This window comes from Strix uralensis, chromosome 12, assembly GCF_047716275.1.
Source record: "Strix uralensis isolate ZFMK-TIS-50842 chromosome 12, bStrUra1, whole genome shotgun sequence".
Classification (NCBI taxonomy): domain Eukaryota; kingdom Metazoa; phylum Chordata; class Aves; order Strigiformes; family Strigidae; genus Strix; species Strix uralensis.
Window position 1 is genome coordinate 20,170,827 of NC_133983.1, and position 25,593 is coordinate 20,196,419.

A 25,593-nucleotide genomic window follows, 5' to 3' on the forward strand; every position below is an offset into this window, starting at 1 on the left:
CTTTCCCTAACTAGCAGGTTATAGTTAATAAAAGCTGCTGCTATTCTGCACAATGTATTTCATAGAGACACAGAGAGTTCCCCAAACCCCATCTTCCCAGAGTCAAACACTCTATATGTGCTTGGCTGCATGTGTGCAATAGTCCCTTACAGCGCATGAGGCTCCCCCATGCTATAGGGAAATGAAATGTCGATTGCAGAAGACAAAGGGGCTTCTTATAGCGTGGACCAGCAGCTTGCAACACAGATGGTCAGAAGAAGCTGTCCCAGGACCTGACTTGTGTGCAAGCTGTATCTTTCTTTGGTCCCCATGTTAGTGGAAGAGCTAAACGAGCTAAACTCGGTGGGTTTATCCTCACAGCAGCCTGGCAGCTGGGGCAGAGCACTGGGACAGAGGTAAAAGCCCGGCCGGGTCTTGCAGAGGTGTGGGGCAGGAGAAGGTCCATGCAGAGCCAAGCAGCTCCATCGTTTGTGGGAAGAGACATGGGAAACACCTAGAATGGGCTGTGCCTGTTCCTCTCCCCGTGCCTGGGTATTTCTTGTGCTTTGGGCTGTTTTATAGGCTCAGGGGAAGAAGTAGGGCATTATGCCCATTGCCGCAGAGATTCAGCATGTGAAGGGCCCACAATAACAGAAAAACCACTTTCCTTTCAGCTGATTCATCTCCTCGAGCGTGCGCCCCGTCCCCTGCTCTGGCTGCTGCCCGCTTTGTGGCACAGCTCAGCGCTTCTGGCCCTCCTGCTCAGCACACCCACAGAAGCAGATTTTATTGCTGAGCAATCGAGGGAAGCTCTCTGTTGGAAAGGGGAAAAAAAAGAGGCTCTTCATTGCAGATTGCACTGGTTTGTTTTTCCCTTATCGCTAACTTTGGAGCCAAATCCTTAAAGGCATAGCAGGCTCAGGGAGCGCAGCGCTCTCCGGGAGCAGCATCCTCACTGCCGAAGGACAGGGCTTCTCTTTGAACCCAAGGGGATTTACACAGCTACATGACTTGGCCAGTCTGACCTTGTTGCTTTCAGGGTCTGGTATCAGCCATGAAGGATAGCTCAGCGCAGTGTGATTAATTCAGTGATTGCCATCCCCACCAGCAAATTAATGAGTTCTTGGCTTGGATTACTATCTCTCTAACATAAGCAGCTTCCTACAGGGATCCAGGCCATTTGAGTGTCAACAACGGAAAATCTGTATCAAAATTTGCACTATGGCTTTGCTGCTTCAGCATGGGTGCAGCCATCAAGGTGCGCCAGAGACTGAAGCACCTGAGTGACCTGCGGGGTTGAGGACCGGGTTATAACCACTTACAAAAGTTGCTTGCAATACCCATACTGTGTTTCTCCTTTGCATTCCTGGAGGGCTTCAGTTCTCAATCAGTAACGTGGGAGGTTACAATCTACTCAATATTGTAACCAATTTGAGGACTGGATCATTTTCAGGCTCTCTGTACAGCACCTAACACCATGAGTTGTGTGACAGGGCTTTCTGCACATATGTCAATAGAAAAAAAACAATAAACCCATCAGAATATAGAATATTATAACAGCAGAAACTCTCTCCCCTCTTTTCTTGTTCTGCTGGAGGATAACTCTGTCCCTGCCAGGCAGTAAAGGCAGCCTGGACCTTTAAGAGCAGCAGTTCCCTCTACAACTCTTCCTGGGAACTTTGGAGCCATCTGGGGTGGAAAGCCTGAGCTCGCTGTCTGGGAGGTAAGTGCCTGATCTTTAACTTCATCCTGCAGCTGCGGGTCAGCCTGTTTGGAAAAGCCCACCCTGGTGGGTCTGCATACCCTGTGCTTAGCACTGTAGGCGTATTAGCCAAGTATCAATTACAGCAACCCCAGGGCCGACAGCACGCGTTGCATTGCAAGGACATTGTCCAAGTACAAAGATCAGGTGCCCGAGACTTAAACTATCCCCTTACGCTGTGCCACAGTGCATGAAAAAACTGACTCACAGTGTAGCTTAAAATCAAAAGAATGGTATAGGCACGTGCAAGAGGATCCAACGGGGGAAGCCTCTCATGAATTTTAGCAGAGAACTGTTCCTAATATCCAGCCTAATTATGGAAGGACACAGTGATCCTCAGGGACGCTTGCAGACAGGCAGAACTAACGTCTGAATCTCGCTACCCACCAAGCTGTACAAATGCTGAACAAAGCTCGGCTGCTGCAGGAGCAAAAGTAAACAAGGCTGAGATCCGGACTGAGGCCTAAGGTATTTGGCAACCCACTTTTGGAATGCAAACTGTGCCCTGGGTGAGGGCTTGCTTGCTGCTGCAGCCCCATCACTAGTGCGGTGGGAACGGTTGTGCCAAGAAGAAAAGCTGCCTCCGAGAAGGCGAGGGAGTAACTGCTGGTTTACCTGAATGCTCCCTAATGCCAATGAGTTTGTTGTGCAGCTTTATTATCCTTAAACCTCTTTAAGTACTCAGTGGGATCAGAGCCCATTTTGTCAGCCCCCACGAGGCTGTCTCTGCTATACAGACTTTAAATTGATGAGGCCAGAGAAGAGGCAGCTGGGGAAACTGAGGCACAGCCTGCACATTTCCCAAAATACTTTTCCCAAAGCCTCATTGCCAGCGCCCCGTGGAGGCTCTCCATGGGGAGGTTGCTCGTGCCTGGAAGAGGGGAGGGAGCTGGTTAGACTCTCTCGCCGGGGTGATGGGGACACCCAGACCCAGGAGACAGGTTATACAGAGGGCATCAGGTCTTCTGCTGCTGGCCCAGAGCAGGGCCTGATCGGTTTTTGCTTGAAAGCAAATTTCAAGCATATCAGACCCACCAGGCTCATGGACTCACTTGGGTCCCTCCTGGTCATAGAGATTCAGCTTGAGACCATCATAAAGAAAAGACGTTTCTGTCTGGCTGTGCAAAATGGCTAAAAGTGGGAACAGAAAGAAGAACGAGGCAGAGAACCACAGGATGAGCTTGCAAGTGTACACGTGCACTGTCTGTTGGGGAGGGAATGGCTTTCTACAACCAGCGTTTCCAAGGAGATCCTGCCAGAGATGAGTGCCCTTGTCCTAAAAAAGGGATGGAAAAAACCCATAAAACGCAGTATCAAAAGACCCATTACTGTTTTTCATGTAGCTTCTTTGGGTCCTTTTGAAGTGAAAATGTGCGTTTCGTATTCCCTTACTGGGATAGTCCTCTCTTTTTTTACATTTTCCTGTGCTTGTGCATCAGCCAGTCTGAATCCTGGTACCAGTGCAGATCAGGAGCAATACAAGCGAGTCAAGTGAGTTTTGCTGCTGGCATCAAAATTGGGGTCCAAGTCTAGAGATCAGGTCACCTGTTGTGCTCACCTGCTGGGGCGGGGGGATTTCCACCTATATATTTGAGGTGGGATCTTCAAAAGCTCCCAGCACTCGCTCAAGTGCTGGCATGGACATCGGGTCACGCTGCTGGTCACTGCTAGGGGAAAACTTGGACCAAAGCAGAGAATAGTCGCTGGAAGGTAATCTCTCCCATCTCATCTACATCAAATGATTTTTGGAAAATCCTCCCAGGGAACGTGCAACCAATTTCAAGGAGAAAGAAATCCTCAGACCTTTTGGAAATTAATACAGTCCTTAGCAGACTGTGAATCATTCTGGAAAACAAATACCCTTGCATGGAAAAAAGCCAAGTTAAATCTCAATAAAAGGCAAGAGAAATCCTTACAGATACCAGATGAGTCAGTGGATTAGAAGTGTTATAGGGAACCTTTTGCATCTTGACCATGCAGCCAGTACCGATGATGGTCTCGTTCTGCTAAGGAAAGGAAAAGGGATTGGAGATACGAAGACACAAAATATATCCAATAATTTGACCTGAAACTAAGGCCTTTGGTTTGTAAATGATGGTAAAAGGAACCCAAAGCCACAGAATATGTCTTGAATGTATTCTTAGTAATTATCAATTCCCCTGGCCCTTAGGTTATAGAAAAACTAAGTGTTCCTTCCTTTCAACAGCCAGGGTCAAAGCTCTGTCTAAACTCCACAGGGAAACTGAAGAGGTTAAGAACACAACAACCTACTTCACATGGACAGCTAAATGTCTAAAATGGTGACACACGGAGATGTTCATCCCAGTTAGCTGAAGCCACCAATGTAAAATCCTTCCAGTTAAATTACCTGTGGGATAAATAAAGAATTGCTTATCTGATATGGTAAAAGAGGCAGTAAGAAATTGCTTTGAATTCTATGCCGGTATGGTCTAGCAGCATTTCTGCAAACCTGTTGTTTGTCAGTTCTATTAATTTTTTGTCACGTAGCACCTTACATGGGGCCAGAGATTCTGTTGTGCCACCTGCCGTGCCTTCCCATAGGAAAAACATTCACCTGGGTTGAAGGCAACATCTGAGCCAGAGAAAGCATTATTGTCACCTGCTCCTATCCTCATCTCTTTTTTAAGAAATACAGATGACACAGGCAGGCCTCGCCTGCATTCATCTCCTATCAAGGGCACAGATTTCTTTCAAATCCTCAATAAAACGGCCTAGGTTCCATTTGCAGGCTGGTTAACCTGTGCTACAGAAATAGGAGTGAACCCCTTGACAGCTGCACAACAGTAACTGGCTATTTTTCTGCTCACACAGGCAAAATGAACATTCAAGAGTATTTCGCAAGAATTTCTTACAACAAGTCCCATAAGGATGCAGACTTGCAAACCTTAACAGACATTTTCCAGCACCACATCCAGGCAATTCCTTTTGAAAACCTCAGCATGCATTGTGGGGAGCCCGTCAAACTGGATTTACAGTCTACTTACAATAAGATTGTGAGGAAGAATCGTGGTGGATGGTGCCTGGAAAGCAACCACCTTTTATTTTGGGCCTTGCAAGAATTAGGCTATGACACCTGTATTCTTGGAGGAAATAGTTATGAACCAGCAGAGAGGGCGTACACTGCTGAGATGAATCATATCCTACTGAAGGTGGTGATCAAGGGAGATTCCTACATAGTAGATGCCGGTTTTGGCGGTGCCTACCAGTCGTGGCAGCCACTGATGTTGATTTCTGGGAAGGATCAACCCCAGACCCCCGGCATCTTCCGCTTCATGGAAGACAATGGCACCTGGTTCTTTGAGAAAGTCAAAAGGAAGCATTATATTCCCGAGCAAAGTGTCCCTTTCACTGATACTCCAGAACTGGGGAATATCAGAAAAATATATACATTCACTCTCGAGCCACGGCATATAGATGACTTCCAGGAGCTAAACACGTACCTACAAGTGTCTCCAGATAACATACTTCGGAAGAAGTCCATCTGCAGCCTCCAGACCACTGAAGGGCTTTACGCCTTAGTTGGATGGACCTTCACTGAGATGAAGTATAACTACATGGACGACATGGATGTGGTGCAGATCACAACTCTTACAGATGAAGAGGTTGAGAAGACACTGAAAGACAAATTCAATATAGTGTTGGAGAACAAACTCGTACCAGTAAACGTTCGTGGCTTGCCACCTAATTTAGTGGATACGCTCCAATTCTAATGCTGTGCTAGATGGATCTTTAAATATCCACTATAAAAATTAACATTAATAATAGTAATCTGAATCTGAAATTGAGCTAATCAGATGAACACAAAGCTTGGTAAATTCAAGTACATTGCTGATTAACTGCATATACCAACTGCATTTTTTTTCTTAAGCTTTTCCTCTTTTGGAAACAGAGACATCTTACTACCTCTAGTTTACTCATGTGGAAATTGCTTTTTGACTCTCTGGATCTCATTTTACTTCAGATATATATTGTGGCAGAGGAGACCAAAACGATACAGAAGGAGAAGCTGCGTTACCATTTTACACAAAAGACCTCTAACCTTTTTTGGCATTATTTCCAATTTTCTTCTCAGCAGAGTTTTACAAATGATTCACTTCCGTTAACAGTCTGAAAGAGAAAGTTGAGCTGAATTTGGCTTTCAAAGACTTCGTAAAGAAAAGAAAGGTTAAGACTTTTTCAAAACAAGCCACTATTAGGTGCTGATTAGCTTATGATGAAATAACTTGAAAGACTTGAGTCCTATTCTCAATCCTTACCAGAAATTGACTTAAAGTGAGCTATTTATGCAAGGGCACCTAAAAAAACCCAAAAGCTCTCTAATTTTGAGCATCCAGTTTTTTCCGAGTCTGATTTTTCTGAAATTGTTTCTGACGATTGAAATCAAAACAGATCTGAAATCAAAACAAAATCTGTAGAAACTGAGATGATTCAACAGTTCTTAAAAATCAGGGTTTTGGTATCAAAAATGGAAATGGATATTTAGATCGGCCTTTGCAAACTATAATCTAAACTTTTATGGCCTAACCTTCCTGCGATGTCAAGCAGGCATGACAGTATTGTAGATAAAACTCTTCATATTTATTACAAACAATATTCTGCACAAAATCTACCTAAATAAGTAATACTGCAGATGCAAAAGGAAACACTGGGAAGTTAGGACACGCCACCGGTGTGATTTTACAGCATCTTATGTGTAACATAAAAGCCTTTTAACTTTCTGATACCTGTGGCCGGTACTATACAGCAGGTGTCATGAAAGCGCGTGACAGAAATGAATTAGTCCTCAGCCAGGAAAAAGACTTTGATGCTCGTGTTAGTCAATCACACAGACTCACAGGGCACTTGATGTGCCAAAAACTCAGGTGCTTTCCCAGATGTGCCCTTTGCCTTCCCGAAAGGGATGTCCATCTTTCCACCTCCATCAAATGAAGAGAAGACATGCTTGACAGGGAGAGAATTAAATAACAGCACTGCAACACTTTGAAGATGCAGAAGGCCAAGTTTTAAAGAGGAAATGCTTTACTTCATGCAGATAAATATTTGTCATTTGGAGCATGGCAGCTCCAAAATAACTACTTGCTGCAGTTGAAGCTTTGAACTGATGGAAAAAGTTCCTTTGTGATCAAAGAAGGGTCATTTTCTGCATCCACAGAGCATGGGAACATGCAACCTGAAATAACTTGGCAATTCAGTGCACCCACAGGGAAGCAGATGACTATCCTCCACCTCAAAGTGCTGGCTTGCAAAATAACAATAATTTAATTTTAAAGAGTTTTGGAGCCATTTGGAACTGTCTACTGTAACTATTTTACATGGAAAACAAGTTCAGTCTGGTCTTAACTAAGGGAAAACATAAACATCTACTAATAGAGAAGAAACAAAGTTTAATTTGCCCATGGATCAGTGAATTCTAAAAATGTGCATTCATTTTGGGTGGACTCTGTCCTTTCTCAGCATTTAAGATTCATGAGTGAGGGCCAGTGGAGCTTAGAGAGGAAGACAACCCTCACAATTTGTATCCACTCCTGGCTTTACTGACTGCAGCTCCAGTAATAAACAACACAGAAGCTGAATACATCGGTAAGTAAATAAGGCTATCTTAAGAGGTAAGTTTATTTTCTTTAAAAAAACTCCAAAGAAACAAAAACCTTTTGTTTCTTTATGATGGTAAAGGTCATGGGCAATAACATAAGCAATATTCTCTTTAGGAAAAATGTTATAAAGATGTGTGGATATAGAGCTAAAATATTGCCTAAACATGGGCTTTTAAAGAGGGCAAAACAGTGATAATGCAATTTGAATTCTTCTATCTTTTACTCTTCAGTAGGAGATTCACTTGAGTATAAGAGAAATTCTTTTGTTTAGATACAACAGGAGATACAAATTAAGAACTACAACCTCTTGTTGGAAGTTATTATTTTAGATTTTTAACTTCATTTAAAAATATTGCAAATGCGAAGGAAGCAAAAGAGCAGTCTAATAATCAATAGATTCTGCTTTAATGGAATAAAGTTACAGTCCTTTAAACACAACTTAAAAAAAAGAAATTACAAACTGTGGGTTTTGTACTCCAGAAAGTCCACGTGCTGACGTATTAGGACAAAGTTAGACAGATAACGTATTTTAAAAGTGGAATTGCTGATAGTGTATAGTCCTGGTAAGGAATATTTTTGTATGAGCATCTTCATTTGCACATTTAGAGATAGTTCTTTAAGGTTTTTCTGCTGATGTTTTTCTCTGCATAAATCAGAGTCACATTTGTGGGACTACCTTTTCAGTATGTAGCTTTTCCTCTGATCTGCTCACAATTCAAAAGAATGGTAGCTTTCATCTCCTACAGTCAAGATTTAACACTGATCAATCATATTATGGAACTGCAGAGAGAAATTAAAAATAATATAAACTTGAGAACGAGCTTTACGCTTGTGTAATCTATTTAGCATTCACAATTTCAGTGGGTAGGATCGGATAGACTTGGATTCCACACATCAGAAGAAAAAAGTGCCGTAAGTCTTATGTTCTACTTAACAAACATTATATTGAGACTATGCTCCAACAATACACTTAAATATCACTGGAAGCTAAATTCCTTTCTGTAGAAGATAACACGTGGTTTTTGATGGGGCTCTCCATTCACTTTAGACAGCTGCTTCTATACCGTGCATATGCACATCATGAATCTGTCACTGAAAATCATCTTGAGAAATTCTAGTCTGCAGTAAACACTCAACAGTTCACCACTAAATTTATCTGAATACAATAGTCTTCCTGAATCGCTAATATTAAGTGTCTAAACCTCAGCCTACTGTATGCACAAAAGATTTCCAAGTAGCTTTGTGGGCTGTCAAGAAGCTAAATATTTGCAGTAACTCTAGACTGCTGAAACGCTTAGTGCGTTCTTTGCAAAGGTTCAAGCCTTCAAAACATTTTGTGCCCAGCTCCATACCCAAGTAGACTATCTATAGTGCATTTCACAAACAGTATCTATCAGATACCTGCAGAGCATCCAGCTCATAATGGTGGCCAGCAGACTGTGATGGGCCACTGAGAAAGCCAGGTGACTGTGTGCAGCTTGCCACAGTATTAGAAGGCAGAAAATAAGTTGAGTAGTTCCTCATCCAGCAGTCTTGTTCATGAGGAGTCCTACCAAGGCAGGCTAGGAGGTGGGCACTGCTGGAGACAGGACAGACCAGAGATGCACTATATGAGGCTTCAGTAATTCTCAGTTATGTCGCCTCTGAAAGGAATAAAGTGAGTTTTGAGAAAGGCCAGGACTAGAGAGATGTACTCTGTCTTTTAGGTCACTCACCTCCATTCAGATTCATTACTCCAACACCAAAATGAGTTTGTGCAACACTCAGAGCAGACAAGAGCGTCAGTGGTCTGCAACTCTTGCAAAAGTCAGAGGTTTTTTTCAGTTACAATTATCTGAATAAAATTTGACACTTTACAAAATGCACAGGGAGTATCATTTTCACTTTTTTTAAGTGGCGAAAGAGTGCCATATACCAAATGAGCAGTTCATTTACTGTCACGTAGATCAGTGGCAGACTCACGAAAAGAACATGCGAATCCTGGCTCAAATTATCCTCCCTCCAACTGGCAGACAACACTGCTTCCCCCACTGACACGCCTTTCACTGAACAGTGGATTTAGACTGGTTTTCATGAACCCTCCTGAACAATCCCTGGCGTGATCTTACGTTTCTTCATAACCCCACTGTTACGATGCAAATATAGCAAATCCCCGTTTCACCGCCACTGCATATCAAGCTGAAATTGCATCAGCTGTTTGCCATAGGGATGACTCTAAGACAAAAAGCAAACCCTCATGTGCACTGCTTTTCTTTGCTTGCGGAAACATTTGATATGAATACTTGCTACCTTTAAAAACTGCTCTGATGAGGTTCAGTAGATTAAAGCATCTTTGCTGGCAGCAGCCTGGGCAGTTTTTCACAGCATCATAAATCATTGATGTAAAGAAACAAAACAAAAATGCAATTCCTTCCTTTACAGGTGACATGAACCTTGAAGAGTATTTTGCTAGAACTGGCTATAAAGGTTCCCTTGAAAAACAAGATTTAGAAACCTTAACCGATATATTCCAGCACCACATCCGTGCTGTTCCTTTCGAAAACCTTAGCATCCATTGTGGGGAGAAAATTACTTTGGAGTTGGAGCATGTTTATAACAAAATCGTGCGGAGGAAGCGGGGTGGCTGGTGCATGGAAAACAACCAGCTGTTGGGCTGGGTCCTGAAACGCCTGGGGTACGACGCCAGCTTTCTGGGAGCATATGTGTTCAATCCACATCAAAATGCGTATGCCACTATCATGACCCATCTCGTTGTAAAGGTAGTTATTGATGGCAAAGCCTATATTGTTGACGGAGGCTTTGGTGTATCCTATCAGATGTGGCAACCGATGGAGCTTGTGTCGGGGAAAGACCAGCCCCAGGCTCCCGGCGTCTTTCGCTTCACAGAAAAAAATGCCATCTGGTACCTTGAGAAAATGAGACGGAAACAATATATCCCCAATCAAAATTTCTCTAATTCTGATCTTCTGGAGAAAAAAGAGTGTCGGAAAGTTTATATGTTCAGCCTTGAGCCACGGACAGTGGAAGATTTCAGTTTCCAGTGCACGTACCTTCAGACATCTCCAGATTCCCTCTTTACAAAGAAGTCCATCTGCACCCTCCAGACCACTGATGGCTTTCGAGCGCTAATTGGGTGGACACTGACTGAGACCACATACAACTACAAGGAAAATATGGATCTGGTGGAATTCGTAACTCTTGAAGATGAAGAGGTGGAAAAAACACTCAAAGAGAAATTTAACATAACCCTAGAGAGAAAACTTGTCCCAATTAATGTCAAAGGATTTTATACAATCTAGATGACCAGGAGAACCTACAATAATGCTGTGTATGTACATACACTGTCTGTGCAATCACTACTCTAAGATTATGGGATTCTTTTGCAGGTGACTGAATGAAAAATACATTAATACCAGATTAAAGTGAATTTCACTCTGAGAAAAATTAGGAATTTAAGACTCTTCTGCCAGGTAGATAGAATTATTTGCTGTGAGATGACTGCAGTTCAATTTTTGGCACAAATATAGGATCTGATTTGAATTTGGTTATAAACTTGGGTAATAAATATGTCTGGGGAATTTCGGAGTGCCTATAGCACATGGATTATTAATTGTGATATGCTGTCAACACATTTTCTATGGTTATTATAGGGAGAAAAGTAATCTGTGAGCATTTAGACAATGAAGTACACATTTAAAACTTCATTTTTCACAAGGTCTAACCACTTGCAGCTCATCTCATTTCTCTGCCTTTAATATAAGTAAAACACAATGTCATCTTTGAAAGGCGCATTAGGAGGCATAATTCTTTGACCGTCATCCTTAGACAAAACATGGTACAAAATGAAAATTATCATCATGTGCATCCCTTTTGTCATGGCTGCAGTAAACTGCCCTAAGTAAGTTTTGATATGTGCATATTTTCTGGTGATGCAAATTGTATATATTGCAGCATTACTGTGGTTGATGGGCTCTAAGGAGATACCTACAAGCTTTGCTGCTGATTAAGTAATCATCCTATAAAGGTGCTTAAACATCACAACTAGCTGCAGTGCTAGGGTCTGAGTAATAGGTCCCGAAACAAAGTTGACCTCTAGATGAACCTCACAACTAAACATTATCCATTATTAGTATCTGTTAATTAGTAAAATCTGTATTACCATCAGCATTAATTATTAGTATCTGATCATTAATGAAATATGTATGCTCACTAGTTAAAGATATAGCTTAGAATATAATCAGTAGTGAGGATGAAATGCTGTGAGAATGTATTCAACATTCCTTGTTCAGCCTTGTTCAAGGCTGAGAACCCAAGTGTTTGGCCTTGTTAGAAACTCCCTTGGTTTTCCCCCCCCGAGCCCTGGCCAGGCTTTGGGTGGAATCCAACATGAGGATGAAACCAGATGTTTCCGCTCAAAACAAAGGTGCAAGTTATTCTAGCTTGCTGATTTTTGCTATATAAGGCTGGACTTGCTTGCTGCAACTTTGGATGCCTCACCTGCGGATGGACGCATCACGTAGGACTTCCCACTTGCAGGGAAAGGCTCTCCAAATCCTTGCTGCAACCGGGCTCCCCAGCGACTGTGGATCTGGATGTTGGTAACGTATGCAAGTGGTGATGGATCTTTCTTAATCACTATTCTCCCTGTCGTGTAGTAATGATTAGGGGCATTGCCTTGCTTAACTGTGTGTAGTAATAAGTAAGTGTACTATTCTGTATTTTTCTTACTGCTTATTTTCTGTGGTACTTAGTTATAGCCATTAATTATTAACAGTAAAATCAGCCTACTCTTTTCACTCTGGTCTCTGAGTTTAATTGACATCCTCGATCCGCAAAACATTGGCTTAGATTTACTTCTATCCCAAAAGGGGTGGAAATTTTATATTTTTAGCATTGCAAGTTATTTGTATAACAAAGGTAGAACAATGAAGCTCACTCACTATACCCTTAATTTTGCCCTCTTTGTGTCTAGCAAATATGGGAGTCCATACAGCTATCCTGAATGACTACCACTTAGCGCAGGAGCTTTACTGTCACAAGTGAGGGAGTTCATCTCTATCAAAGTGAAAAAAATCAAGGAGCCACCCAAATCTAAAGGAATCCCTTTCTTTAGAGTTGTTTCACAAATCACATTTCCCCATTTTAAATTTTTTTTCCAAAAAGCCCAAACAACGAAACCACTGAGAAAGGGGAAGCATTCTCAAATGCATCAAAAAAATAGCAGTAACGCTGAAAAACACTCTTTCTCCTCAATCTGTGATTATCCTGAGTGTTGGTCAAATATTGATTCCTCCCAGTGATAGTGTATCTTTTTGCTCAAAGATATCATCCGATCATAAATCTCACAAATTCTGTAAGCGTATACCTGAAAATAAAGGAAAACAAAAACATAAAAAGTTGCTGTAAATACAGCCTCCCCCCCAACTGCATGACTCCTGCACACACCATTTGCGACGTAAATGAGGTCTATTCAATCATGCTGTCGCTCTGCTGGCCAACCTTCTCCACCACAAACTTTTTGAACCAAAAAGGCCAATACTGAACAAATTTGACAGCAGTGTTGAAGATGGTAAGTTCCTACCAGTTGCTGGAAAAAGAGCTTGTAGACTGAGGAAGAAGACGATCACCGAAGAGGCCCAGTAGTCACCTCCTCTGCTGGGCTCAGCAGCCAGCAGCTCTGGGCTGGCCACGGTGCACGCTGGCTCTTCCCTGCTGACCGGCCGTGGTGGCAGCTGATGGCCTGGGTACACGCGTACTTGCACAAGGACAAGGAACCAAGGGCCAAGCCGGAGGCAATACGAGACACTGAAAAAATCTTACTGAGGTGGGAACACAGTTTTTTCTATAAATAATAGAACTAAGGACTTTGTTCTCTAATTTGTGTTCATATTATTCTCTCATACTAAGGTCCCATTAAGGGTTTTTACCCCTTTCTAAATGATTGATCAAACTTAGTTCCCTGAGACCCCAAGGAACATTATGAGCTTCAAAACACTCACCACCTCTATTCCAGCTGACAGAAATTCCCATCTGCGTTCACCCAGGTCACCAAACCATATTTCTCTATGCAATGAACAAGTTTTCCGGTGCTGCCGCCTGTTGTCTTGAGGCCAGCCATTAACAGACTGGTTATTTTGCCTCCATACTTCTCTAGAGATGTTCCTGCTGTTGCTCCCAGCTAATTGTTGAGGTTATGGTGTGCAACGGTTTCTTGCAGAATTCTTCTTGGGCAGAAGTCTACAGACTCATATTGGCATTTTTAACGGTGCCTGCAATAATGGGACTCAACCCGGATACCCCCTGCTACTATTCAGTTCTTATTAAAAATCGATGGGTCTGCCAATGACTGAAGCTTCAACCCTCCCCCTGACTCCATCTGTGGATAACCACTCTCTAAGTGGGATTTTTCCTCTCTATGTGACAATTATAACCAGGTCCTCACTGTGCAACATCGCACACGTACAGCTGAGGAACAGTTTCACAGTTTAACTAAAGCTCCCCAAAAGCTGATGAAGGCAGGTTACTGAGTTGTGAATGCCAGACCCAAAATGTCTCAGAGGTTTGAGATGAAAATGGTATAAAACCAAACAAACCCAGAGGCCTCATGCTGGGGTTCCATTAGCAAGGTAATATTGTATAAGGCAGATACTCTCCCAGACTCAAAAGAAATAACCAAGACCTTAGAGCATCAGCTCTCAGAGAAACTTGCATTCACATGCAGATGGGAAACATGAGGTGTCTGACATCCTTCACCACCGCTATGCTTTATTAGCACTCTCTGAGAAAGGTTTAATGAGAGCCTATACTACTGTGCAGTTTTAGTTGTTGACTGCTGTTGAAATGAAGCAGAACACAACACTTATACCCCCCCACCCAGGACTTGTCTAATTCCAAATACAATTTAAAAGTATGGTATTCCAATTAACAGAAAGACGAGACAATTTCTTTTTAAGTCTGAATGCTGGATTAAGTCCCAGAATCCCAGCCCAGCTGCCCAATACACACACACACACACACAATGCCCAATGGCAACGACAGCCATCTATGATTGTGGAGTTGTATAATCAAGTGTCTTATTAGAAAACAAGACACATAACAGAAGAAACACAGTTCAAACTCCATGGCACCACGGAACACCCCCCGCCTCCACCAAGAATCAAAGTTTAATCAGCTCATGCATTACTAAAGGGACGATACAGGATGGCTCACTTCAGTTGGACTCTGGTCCTGGACTTTTTAAGATCCAAGACTAAGCAGAATAAAAGTAACAAAACGAGAAACATCAGCAAAAAAGATGAAGTTGTTCTATACTTACATGTTTCCAACATCAGCAGTTAGTACAGAAATAAACACTGTCAACCTGTCAAAGGGAGGGACACAACTTCACCTGACAAGAGACTTCCTTAAACTTAACACTGTGAGCTGTCAGCGAGCACAAACTACAACGCACACTTTGCTTTGTTCACTTTAATAGGTACCTTAGTGTAACAGGCACAAACACTTCTGGTGTCTGGTAACTCTTTACCAATTAAATTTTGCAAGTAGCCATTTTCTCTAACAAAAATGCTTACTACCCATCCCAACTTGCTTTTGTTCTCAAAGCAGAAATGCTTTTCATTTAGAAACATGACCATGCAGGAAAGTTCTACAGCTTAGGAAGCTGCACATGAAAATGCATCTGCATTTGAGACTATGTCAGAGCCAAGAAAGCTTGAATTAATGTAGGTTCACATTATGAGTATTTCACCACTACACTTGTATCTCTGTCAAGAGTAGTTCAAGCACAGGTTTTATACAGCAGAATGTTTCCACCCTGCCTAAGCAGCGAGAGCCAGACTTAAAATACCTACACATATATGTATATATAAGGTTGGAAATACAGATGGGTATCCCATCATAAAACGCCTGCTTGTAACTTTGGGCACTTAAAAGTACATTTAAAAGGTCACATAGGGCTGATTTTTAGTTTTGTCTTGCTCATAATAATGCACTATGAATGGTGCTTTTAAAGGTGCATTTTACAAACTCCGCATGAATAAGAGATTGTGCTAAAAATTAGTAGTTGGTCTTATTGTAGCATTTCAATAGCTCACCTAGCCACCAGCTAAATGTGAACAGAGGGCAATCGGATTTGAAGACAATAAACCAAAATCTGTAATTTCTTCACAGTTGGTGTTGGGCATGTTTAGGAAACAGAAGAACCACCCTTCTCCCCTCCCAAATTCCAAAATCATGGATTTTCTAGGAAGCTGTTTAGAGTTCACTCACACTCTTACCCATGCACCATGACACTCACATTTCCTGCCATCCCTCAGGAAATTACATGAAATTAAGGACCAATGTACGGCAGAACGCTTTTAACTGTGCAAAATTACTCCCCATTGGACTGAACAGAACTCTGCAATGCAAGAGAGCTCTCTGCATAGAGCCCTGGCAAAGAAAGACTTCACATGGAGTTTATCTGAGCCACTATTCATTACCAAAATTACCCAAAAGGTCCTTTGCATGACACCACCAGAACCTTCTCCAATTCACAATCTCTCAGGACGTGCAATTCCAGTGACATCTCCTGGTTGATGGTGGTTCACTAGAACATACTTTCCCCCCTCAACTATCCAGCATAACTATGCAGAAACTCTCTCTCCATTGAAGAAATGTGTTCAGATAGAGGGGAATAATTTTCCTATTAATAAGCAAGAAAGAATAATGGGATACATTCTGAGTTTTTCTTGTGATGACCAACAATAAATCATATGTTAGCTCAGGTCACATCTTCCATGGGAAGAAAAATGTCTTGCCATCATTAACTTCTTTTCAGCTAGCAATAATATATGATCAGGTTTTAAGTAATTGAACCAGTAGCATTTAATTAGCTCCGAAAAACTATCTCAGATCATGAATCACAGACTTTCCACCTGTATGAGGTCCCTTTACTAGGTTAAAAGTATATTTCTCTTTCCATGTGTGATTCATCTTGAATATCTAATGAGGTGCTCTTGATATATGGACTATAGTTCACATATCACACACAAAATACAGCAGACATACAGTCTCTTTCTTTATATAATTGAGTTTTGTGTCTTGCTTCGCTTTGTTAAAGAAAAAAAAAAAAAAAAAAGGCTCCTGTGTCCATAACAGAATGGCCACTACTGGCTTCAATTTAACAAATTCCTCTTTCTCCAAAGAGTCAGCATTAAGGATGAGTAACTTAGAGATCTGGCTGGGAAAATGAAGTAATAGAAAAAAGTATTTCTTGTTGAAAGGCAGAGTATAGAGAACTGCTGTAATTTTAGACAAGACCACACTGACATTTTTCAATAGGCCCAGAGCACTGACTGACGAAAGAGCACGATGCTTCCGTCCTATCCTTACTTCAGATGGCTTCATTGCACGCTAAACAGAAAAAGTCAGTGCAGGCAACTAATAAACAGGATCACTTCTTATATCAGATTGTATTAAGCATAATTTTTTACATTAAATTAGCTAAACCACAATCATTAACCACCAAAATGTTTCAGAAGCTGCTATTATGCTTTTATGACAAGACCTAGATAACTGTAAGATTGGATTTTTTTTCTGTAAAAGAGGCAAGATTAGCAAACGTCTTTTGGAAGACAAAGTAAGACTCAATCTGTTCAACTGTCAAATTGTAAACGTTGCCCAATATTTGGCTTGCTCTAGAAAAAAAAAAAGTTTTACTACAAAACCCTCTATTTTTAAGTAAGCTTTATAAAAACAAAATTCAACAAAATGGATTCTATCTCTCTGTTCTTTTCCCATCTTATTTTTAGCACAGAAAAAAAAATATCCATGTTTCTGCTGACTTCTTTCAATCCGAAGACAGCAAAGGTTTTCATTTTCGTAATAAAAAAGCAGTGCAAGCTGAATTGCCTTACTGGATTGGACAAAACTCATCTTTACTCCAAATACTTCTTTCCGATGTTATCATATATTGTAAATAATGTTGCTCTTGACTGCACGTGACACTCTACCTATGCACAACATCTAAAAAACCTGATGGCATTAGTGTCCCACACATTAAAAGCTGCTGAGAGGAAAGGATGTATGACATCCATTATACACACATCCACTTTGAAAAATGTTTGTCATGTGGATGGTAGAAATTTCAATGAGAACAGACTCAGATTTACAAATCTATCCTTTACATTATATAGCAAAAACTTCAGTTCGTGATACTATATCTCATGGATAACATTTCTATTAGCTCCAGTTGTGCAGTTGACATTAATCCTGAGGTTTTAAGAACTTTTTCTTGGCTTTTTTGCTAGGTCTTGTGTTACTATTCCCATCTTCATCTTCATCCTGGAGTACACGCTGGTCTCTTTTTCTCAAGAATTTCTTCCCAATTGTTCCCACTAATGTTTCATATCTGTACAGATAATAAAAAATGCACAGCTTTTAGTAAAATCACAGAAAACTTGAATGGAGCAAATCACAAATCTAATCAACGATTTAAGTGGCGTAAAAAAGCTGGTCACCAGAAGCTTATGAAGCACAAGTACTACATGATCACTTACTACGCTACTATTCATTCTGACAGTTTGGATTTGTTAGCAATCTGGAACAAGGAGGGAATTAGCATGGAATACCTGGGTATCAAAGGGCAGAAAACCCCTACAAGATATTTTACCTCCAAAAGTGATGGAGATTCCACTAAACACACACCAGAGTATCTGGAAAATCAGTTCTGTAAAGTACCATATCTGTTAGGGGTTTTTTTTTTGTTTGTTTGCTTTTGGGGTTTATTTTCCCACACATAATGCAGTAACATACCATATTCCCAGCTGATATTGATGATGGCATAAAATATAACTTACCTTCTGGCCATTTCTTCATCTGACACATCAGCCTCCATTTTATCATCCACTTCAATTTCTTCCTTGCATCTAGAGTTCATTTGGATCATTAACTTCTGAAAATGAAGTAAGAAATAGCTTAAACATGTAACCCTGACAAGCAACTATGCTGAAATTGACTGGTAAGAGAAATACATAAAAGATAAGAATCAAATTTAATAATTATTTGCTGTTCCCGGTCAGGTTAGACCATACTGTTACAAAAACTCATGAAGAAAAAGGCAACATGCCTGCCTGTTGCTAAGCTAAGCTTAGAGTTTGCCTTTGGGAAAAGAGGCAACACAGAGACAGGGTTTTCAGTGAATTGTACTATTGAAACATCCTCAAGGGCACGCCAGGCATCTTCAGGAGACCAGACAATTAGATCATAATTAATTTTTCATTGTGATGTTAGCACATAGTCCTTGAAATGGTTTTGTTAAGAAGGAAAAATATCTGCAAGGATTTACAATAAACTACTAGTAAAAACCATGAAGCAATAATATGCAAAGTCACAGTGAGAGCAAGTTCAAAATAACTAAAAAGAATCCCCTAGTAAATCACCTTGCATAGCATTTTGCATACCTTAGTCTTTACACCTTCATACTCTTGCTTCAGTTCAGTGGTAACATTTTTATTACTATCTCAGTGTAGTTCTATCAGCATAAATCATGCCAGAAAGAAATTAAAGATCTCTTGCCCGGAATTTTTACTTTGAAACTTTAAGCCCTGACTTACACAGTAAGTGTTGCATAAATGGGGTTGAATGTTTGTAGGATTGGACTCTAAATTAAACAGCAGGAGGAAAAGTGAGCTACTGTTTTGGTGAGCAGCATGTGGGAAAGCTTCCTCACTTCAGGAGGGAAAATCTGCAGGAGTCATGCAATTACTGACCATGAACACAAGGAGATAAAAAGCTCCTATTTACCAGATGCTACATAGATCAACATTTTGGTTTGAATCACCGACTTCCTGTACATGGAAGGATTTATGGAAGGTTCTGCAAAGGCCAAACAGCATGCAGTGTGAACACTCAAATCCCCATCCCCAAGGGCTTCAATCCTAATGTGAGACCAGCACAAAACAGAACATTTAAATGGTACCTCGATTTCTGGATTGAATCCTTTGAAGGACATTCTGCCATAAAGTAGATCCTCACATGGCATAAAGCTCCTCTCTTCTATTATAAAGCTCCTACATGAAAGCCCAAACCCAGTATTTTGTCAAACAGTGTGCTTTAAAATAATCAAATTAAACAAATGCAAAAAGCATTTGCTGTCTTCCCCCCACACAAATAAACAAAACCACAGTGTATTTTAAACCATCAACTACTTTCTGAAGCTTAATTGCTCTGATAAATCTTTCAATACAAGGCACTTGGAGTGCAAAGGAATACTTTTTGCCAGTAAAGCTGTGCCAGTTCCACAAGCAAAATTAACTCTCCTAACAAAAAGCACTCTTTGCTGGTGTGATTCCACCTACATTAATGCTTTTGCCAGAATAAAAATACCACATAAATATCACTCTCCAGGTGGCATTACTATACCAGCAAAAGCTTCTAATTAATTTTTCATTGTGATGTTAGACCTGGCATTAGTTGAGTCTGTCAGAATATAAAACACCGTGTAATTCTCTGTTCAGCAGAGAAAGATTTCCCCTTTCTCCCTCTTTTTTCCTCTTTTAATGAGCACGAGCGAGAAAAGAAACATGACCCTGAGGCGTTCATAATACACGTGTTAGATAAAAGTACTTCCGTGAATTGTTCCATCCTTCTTTTCCTCACACACATATGCACCTCTTCCCTCCTCCTCTTCATCTCCCATGTAAAACAAACTCCCACAATCATAGGAAGTTAGGCTGAAGAGATTAAGCTCATTCTCCTACCTCAAGGTAGGATCAGTTAAAAATGTTCCATGAACAGCAGAGGTCCATCTAACCTGTCCTCAAAAGACTTCCAATGATGAAGAATCCAGTGTCTCCTTAGGCAATCTATTCCAGAGCTTCAATAGCCTTATTGTTAGAAAAATTCTCCCAATGTCCAGCTTGAACCTTCCTTGCTGCAACTGAAGCTCTAATACCTTTTTGTCATACCCACCAACAGTAATAGAGAATAGATTATCAATGATATTATTCAACTACAGCTAATTCCTTGGATCCCAGCTTTTTAAAAATTATGTATGTTCTCCCTCAATGGAATTTTCCTCCTCTTTTGAAAGGACAAAAATCAAGCAATTTTTAAAGTAGTTCTCTTGCTATTTAAAGAACCTTTCTAAATAGCAGGAATGGATATTTTCTTCCTTATTAGCTAGGCCTTCCTTTATTTTTGCCATTCTTTCTCCTATTTCAAAAACAGGATTTGTAGTGAGCTTGGACTCCAGAAGACAAAACTGTCCTGAACAGACCTAACTGTGTTAGTAAATCCAGCTCCAGTCACACAAGGTTTCAAACTTCTTTTTTTCAAACGAAGGGACAAAGCAGCAATGAATGAACTGGTCCTGCCTGAAAGAAACTAATTACATGCATCTAGAAGAATGTGTGAGTGAAAGAAACAACAGACAAGAAATGAAACTAGGTCAAACTGCACTAGGCAACCTTGAGAACGTCCCTGAAAACAAGTAATAAAAAAGCTGTAATGCCAGTCTGTCACTATTTTTGCTTCTGTTAATTGGTTATTAATAATATTTCTTTTACAGGAAAAATATCTATATGCTATTCCCACTCCACAACAATCCAATGATGATAAGAAGTACAAAAGGGTACAAGCTTACTCTTTCTCCTTTAGATCTGGTAAATCAAGATACCAGTGTTCTTCACTAATTATCTTCTTTTCTTCCTCTTCTAGTTGTTTTTTAGTTTGTGAATCCAAACCCCTTTGCATGAACTAAAAAGAAAGACACATGAACACATAACTTCAGTTTTTTTGCATCGTGTTCTGAACATGCAATAATTACATGATGACATTTATCCATTACATAATATTTAGCAGTTGATAAAAAGTAAATGTTTTTTTGTGATTTTTCTCTGGGTTTGGTCTAAGTTTGGGCAAATGCAATGGAAAAGTAAAAACTGCTGATCACAGCTATCTACTGGAAGTCAACAGTCAGCCACATATCTATACTTACATACAAAGAAACAGACCTTTCCTTGTTAGTTTTGATGGATTTGTTACAACTCCCTAACTTTGCTAAGATTTTTCTAATATTTCAACAAAGGCTAGAGAGAAACCAACGCCACCGTACAAACAGCACTGGAGCTCAGAGCTAAAGCTATGTCTTACCACGTTGGCCATTTTTTGAAACATCTATACTTCCAACCCTTTAATTTAATGAACTGGCTTGCCCGAAGGCTGGAACCTGCCTTTGGAAGGGCTAAAAGGTAACTGAGGCTACAAAAATAAGTCTTTTGTCTCCAGCTATGCTAAATGAAAAGTTGGCAGCTCTTAAGTTCTCATTGATGACCCACCAAAGTACCAGTCAAACACTATGTGTAAGCAACTGTTAACTCACTGCAGGAACAGTCTGCCAAATCAGTTGAGACCAATAATTTAGTTTAGGGTAAGATGCTATTTTTGCCTCCTCAGTGATAACCTTTGGCAGAGGATGGGAACAGGCAGATAGGAACAGTAACCTCTCACAGCTGGGAGTAAAAGAGGTCATCTGACACAGCCTACGAAAAGTCGCTGCACGCGCAAAACTACAGACCTGAGGCATGTGAAGCACCCTTTTTATTTTTCTCAAGTCAGGTGCCTGAACTGAATGACCATTTCCTTATCAACAATGTTAACCAAACATGCTGGAAAAAACAGAACTTTTCATACTTTTATGGTAATAATCCTTATATTCTCACATCCCTAGGAACTGGGACCTCCCTTAGGGTCTACAGAAAGTGTGTGAATAACTGTGTCTGTCAGAGGTGTACATTTATACCAATGTAGCTCCCAGCTAGAGGCAAGTCTACCAGTACAGTTTATAAGCACTCTTGTACAAAAACTGCTTTGTGGCTATGAAAGCATACCTGTATGTGGCAACACTGCAGAGGAATTTTCTATCAACTAATTTTACCCTTCTCATTTAAAGCAGCATCATTTTTGCGTTTAGATGAGCCTGCAGGCTGATAGGTAACGTGGCAGTGGGGAACAATAGACTTGGACATAGCTTAGGTCCCAGCTAAAATGGACTTGGCTGGGGATAAAGCCCAAGAAGGTCTCACAAAATACTTCCCTCCTACAAAAAAACCTGCATTACAGAGCTTATTTAAAATATATAGGTAATATAGATGTGTAAAACATGTATTATATACACCCCACATACCTTATCAGTCTTTACAACATGCCCAAGTAAACCAAACCAAACTCTGAATAAAAGCCAATATAGTGCTAGCATCTTGTTTTCCATTTATATTTCTATTTGCATCCATTGTACAAGATCTTTAATGAAAGAAAAATTGACTTGTTTTCTGAGTCGATCCAAATATGTCAAAGCTTTCCAATTAAAATTACAGTATCTTCTCGAGGAAAATATGTGAATCTATCATGTGGAAAACCATATTGCTCAAGGAAATTGGTTAGCCAGTCAGAAATCTCAACAGGAGAAATTCTGCTACAAGCACCCAATTAAATAATCATTTCACATTACATTTTAAAGATTATGTTCGTAAAGATTACTACAGTAATAACTAGATAAAAAATATGTGATCATGTTTATCTAAAATGTAAACACCTAATTAAAAATATACCTATTGTGGCAGACAGAGAGTAAGTCAGTCAGTAACTGAGCAGTTACTTGTATTGGTTTCCCCAAGCAATGGGCCTTGGATCAAATGGTGCAAGATGTAAAAGCACCAGCCATCCTTTGACATCAAGCAGTGAGCACACATGGCCCAGGACTTAGCACAAATGGTCTTCACAACGCTACCACTGACCACATGTCACCTTTGGGTGCCACTTCACCCACCTGCTGAATTGTGATAATACATCTTATCAGTACCTGTGGAGGCAGCTGCTAAAGGATTAATTGAAACATTTGTAAACAAGAAGATCTGCAGAAGGAAAGTGCTAAAAAAAAGATCTGTGCATGACCTTTTCAAAACCTACTCATCTCTTCAGAAGCTGGTACTACTGCCCAGACTGTAAACCTGCAAATGTCACGGGCAGCACATTCACAGGCTGGTCCTCCACAGCCTTCCAAGGAAGAAAATCTAAGAACTGGCTTTTGAAATCTTCAGGGGGTTAATAAACTGGCAAACAGAAGCAGAAGTTTCACTTTAAAAGAGAGTATTACATTAAATAAGAAAAAATGATGCTGCAATGCAGGTTATGGGAGTCTTACTCTGTCATACACTGCTGGCTAACTGAGCCCAACATCTACTCCCTTTTGAGAGCGAGGCAAGATGTGTTCTCTTCCCTCTGTGCACTAGTTCATTAGCAGCATCTGTTAATTGGGGTAAATATTCCACCACCCTACTGCAGCAGAGTGTACTTCATGTGCCTGAAATATAGTCCCATACAAATATGTGGGGAAAAAAAATGGTTAAATAAAACACCACAACCAAGAAGCCACAAAGGCCCCGTCATATTCCGTTATAAAAATTTAATGGATATTAACATTTGAAAAAAAATTAATGGCAACTCGACTTTTACTGGTTGTTTTCCAGCAATAAAGAACCATCAATCACAGGAGAATGTACTCCACTGAATTAGGTGTTGTAGTACACGATGTGAAGCAGAATCCATTAGCCAGTAAGCGGAGACTAATTTCACATCGGTCTTGACATGAGATTCACAATTCCAAGGGTAACAGGCATGTCACGATGTTACTAACAGCCCTTGCATTGCTGAGCTGGGAGCCATTCAGGTTGGGTATTTTATCCGACATCAGAGTAAACAGACAAAAATTGGGAACAAAATACAGGAAACTTTTTTTTCAGGATTAAAAGCCCCCCCCCCCCCCCCCCGGTAAGGCAAGCAACATCAGTGTTTTAATTTCAACGTGTGCGTGTGTAGCGGGGGAAGAAGTCTTACCACTTTTATTCACAATAAGCAACCTAACTGCAGAGAAACCAGGTGGAACGAAAAGACTCTCAAGTGGTGCCCAAAAGTTGGCTCTTGCTAGGGCGACTTCTGCGGCAATCATGAAGTTGCTTTCCTGGATCCAGCCCGGCAGGACCCTGCAGTTCATCACCCCCCGAGCCCTCTCGCCAGCCCGTGAGCAGCCCGGTACCCGGTGACGGCCCTCGGAAATGGCCTCAAGGTGGACGGGAGCAGCCCGGAGAGCTGCGGGCCCGAGTGGCACGGCGAGCGAAGCTGACGATAAATAGATACGTGTCCTAAAACGGGCGTTACGGGACGTCGCAGACAGTCCGGGTGTCAGCCGAGGACAGGCGCTGCGCCTGTACACACGGTGTACACACGGGAAATACCCTGCACCAGGCACGGGGCTCCCGAGCAGGCCTGGTTTATCCGGGAGACCCCCCCGCCCGGTTCACCGCACGGCTCGGCCCCTCCCGGGCCGCTGCACACGCGTCCGGGGCCGGCGCGGCTCCATCCTCCCGCCGCGGGGCCGCCTCACGACTCCATCCTCCCGCCCCGGGGCCGCCTCACGGCTCCGGGGCCGCCTCACGGCTCCGGGCCCGCGGCGGGCAGCCCCCCGGCAGCAGCCGCCCAGCGCCGCGGCAGCCGGGCCCGGCCGCCCGCTCCTCACCCCGGGGCGGACCGGGCCTCAGGCACCCCCTGCCCGTCCTTCCCGCCCCGCTCCCGGGGCCCCGCCGCCGCCCCCCCTGTCACCTTCATGCGCAGCAGGTTCTTGGACAGCTTCGTCTTCACCTCCCCGGCCATGGCGGCTGGCGCTACCCGCAGGCCGCACCGGATCCCCGTGCTCGCGTAGCGCCGAAGCCGCGCACGGCGGGGGAGGAGCGGGAGGAGGCGGCGGCGCGGCTCCACCCTCCGCGTTCGGGGCGCAGCTGCGGGGACAGGCCCCTGCCCACACCCTGGAGCCGCTGGGGGGGCGCGGTTGGTGCAAAAACAACTTTAAAAAAAGCAACTTTCCTGTACGGAGCCGGTTATGTGGGGTGAGGGAGATCGGGTGTGTGAGCAGGAGATAAATGTGATTAGGTATGAAATGGTAAATTAGTAGGGGAACCTGAGATTTCTTATCCACGGTTGTGCGTTCTGGAGTGCTGCTGGCTTCCGGTTTCATCCATAATTTTCTGATATTTCAAAGAGAGAAGGAAAGAGTATAAAATCTCATACTGGCATTTGGAGACTGCTTGACTTGTTTAAATTTCATTTTTAAAAATCAGCACTGACTTTTACTTGGGAAAAAAAGTCACAAAATGGTTAAAATTGGAAAGCATATAAATTCAAAGATACTACAAAAAAGCTTCA

At 41.8% G+C, this 25,593-nt stretch overlaps 3 protein-coding genes across 4 annotated transcripts; 2 read left to right on the plus strand and 1 right to left on the minus strand.

The window, feature by feature from the left end:
- Window positions 1-17: 17 nt before the first annotated feature.
- Window positions 18-5,479, plus strand: LOC141949015 (arylamine N-acetyltransferase, liver isozyme-like). The gene is made up of 2 exons (XM_074882160.1): window positions 18-1,702; window positions 4,574-5,479. The coding sequence occupies exon 2, from the start codon at window positions 4,579-4,581 to the stop codon at window positions 5,470-5,472; it is 894 nt and encodes a 297-aa protein (XP_074738261.1). The 5' UTR covers window positions 18-1,702; window positions 4,574-4,578; the 3' UTR covers window positions 5,473-5,479.
- Window positions 5,480-7,207: 1,728 nt separating this feature from the next.
- LOC141949018 (arylamine N-acetyltransferase, pineal gland isozyme NAT-10) lies at window positions 7,208-12,152 on the plus strand. Of its 2 annotated transcripts, none has more exons than XM_074882164.1 (2): window positions 7,208-7,342; window positions 9,778-12,152. In XM_074882164.1, exon 2 carries the CDS (start codon window positions 9,783-9,785, stop codon window positions 10,653-10,655), a length of 873 nt encoding a protein of 290 aa, XP_074738265.1. In that variant the 5' UTR covers window positions 7,208-7,342; window positions 9,778-9,782; the 3' UTR covers window positions 10,656-12,152. The 2 variants fall into 2 exon arrangements, with proteins under 2 accessions (XP_074738265.1, XP_074738266.1); XM_074882165.1 differs by having other exon boundaries at window positions 7,302-7,368.
- Window positions 12,153-14,638: 2,486 nt separating this feature from the next.
- MPHOSPH6 (M-phase phosphoprotein 6) lies at window positions 14,639-25,182 on the minus strand. Its single transcript, XM_074881525.1, has 5 exons — window positions 24,994-25,182; window positions 20,981-21,093; window positions 19,316-19,406; window positions 18,195-18,289; window positions 14,639-17,746 (listed from the first exon to the last, which is right to left on the minus strand). Exons 1-5 carry the CDS (start codon window positions 25,042-25,044, stop codon window positions 17,602-17,604), a joined length of 495 nt encoding a protein of 164 aa, XP_074737626.1. The 5' UTR covers window positions 25,045-25,182; the 3' UTR covers window positions 14,639-17,601.
- Window positions 25,183-25,593: the final 411 nt, after the last annotated feature.

Coding starts and splice junctions, on each gene's coding strand:
- LOC141949015 (XM_074882160.1), top strand. CDS start 4,579: ATGAACATTCAAGAGTATTTCGCAAGAATTTCTTACAACAAGTCCCAT.
- LOC141949018 (XM_074882164.1), top strand. CDS start 9,783: ATGAACCTTGAAGAGTATTTTGCTAGAACTGGCTATAAAGGTTCCCTT.
- MPHOSPH6 (XM_074881525.1), bottom strand. CDS start 25,044: ATGGCCGGGGAGGTGAAGACGAAGCTGTCCAAGAACCTGCTGCGCATG. Junction 21,094..24,993: donor AGAACCTGCTGCGCATGAAG/GTGACAGGGGGG, acceptor CTTTCTTTTTAG/TTCATGCAAAGGGGTTTGGA. Junction 17,747..18,194: donor GATGAAGAAATGGCCAGAAG/GTAAGTTATATT, acceptor TTATCTGTACAG/ATATGAAACATTAGTGGGAA.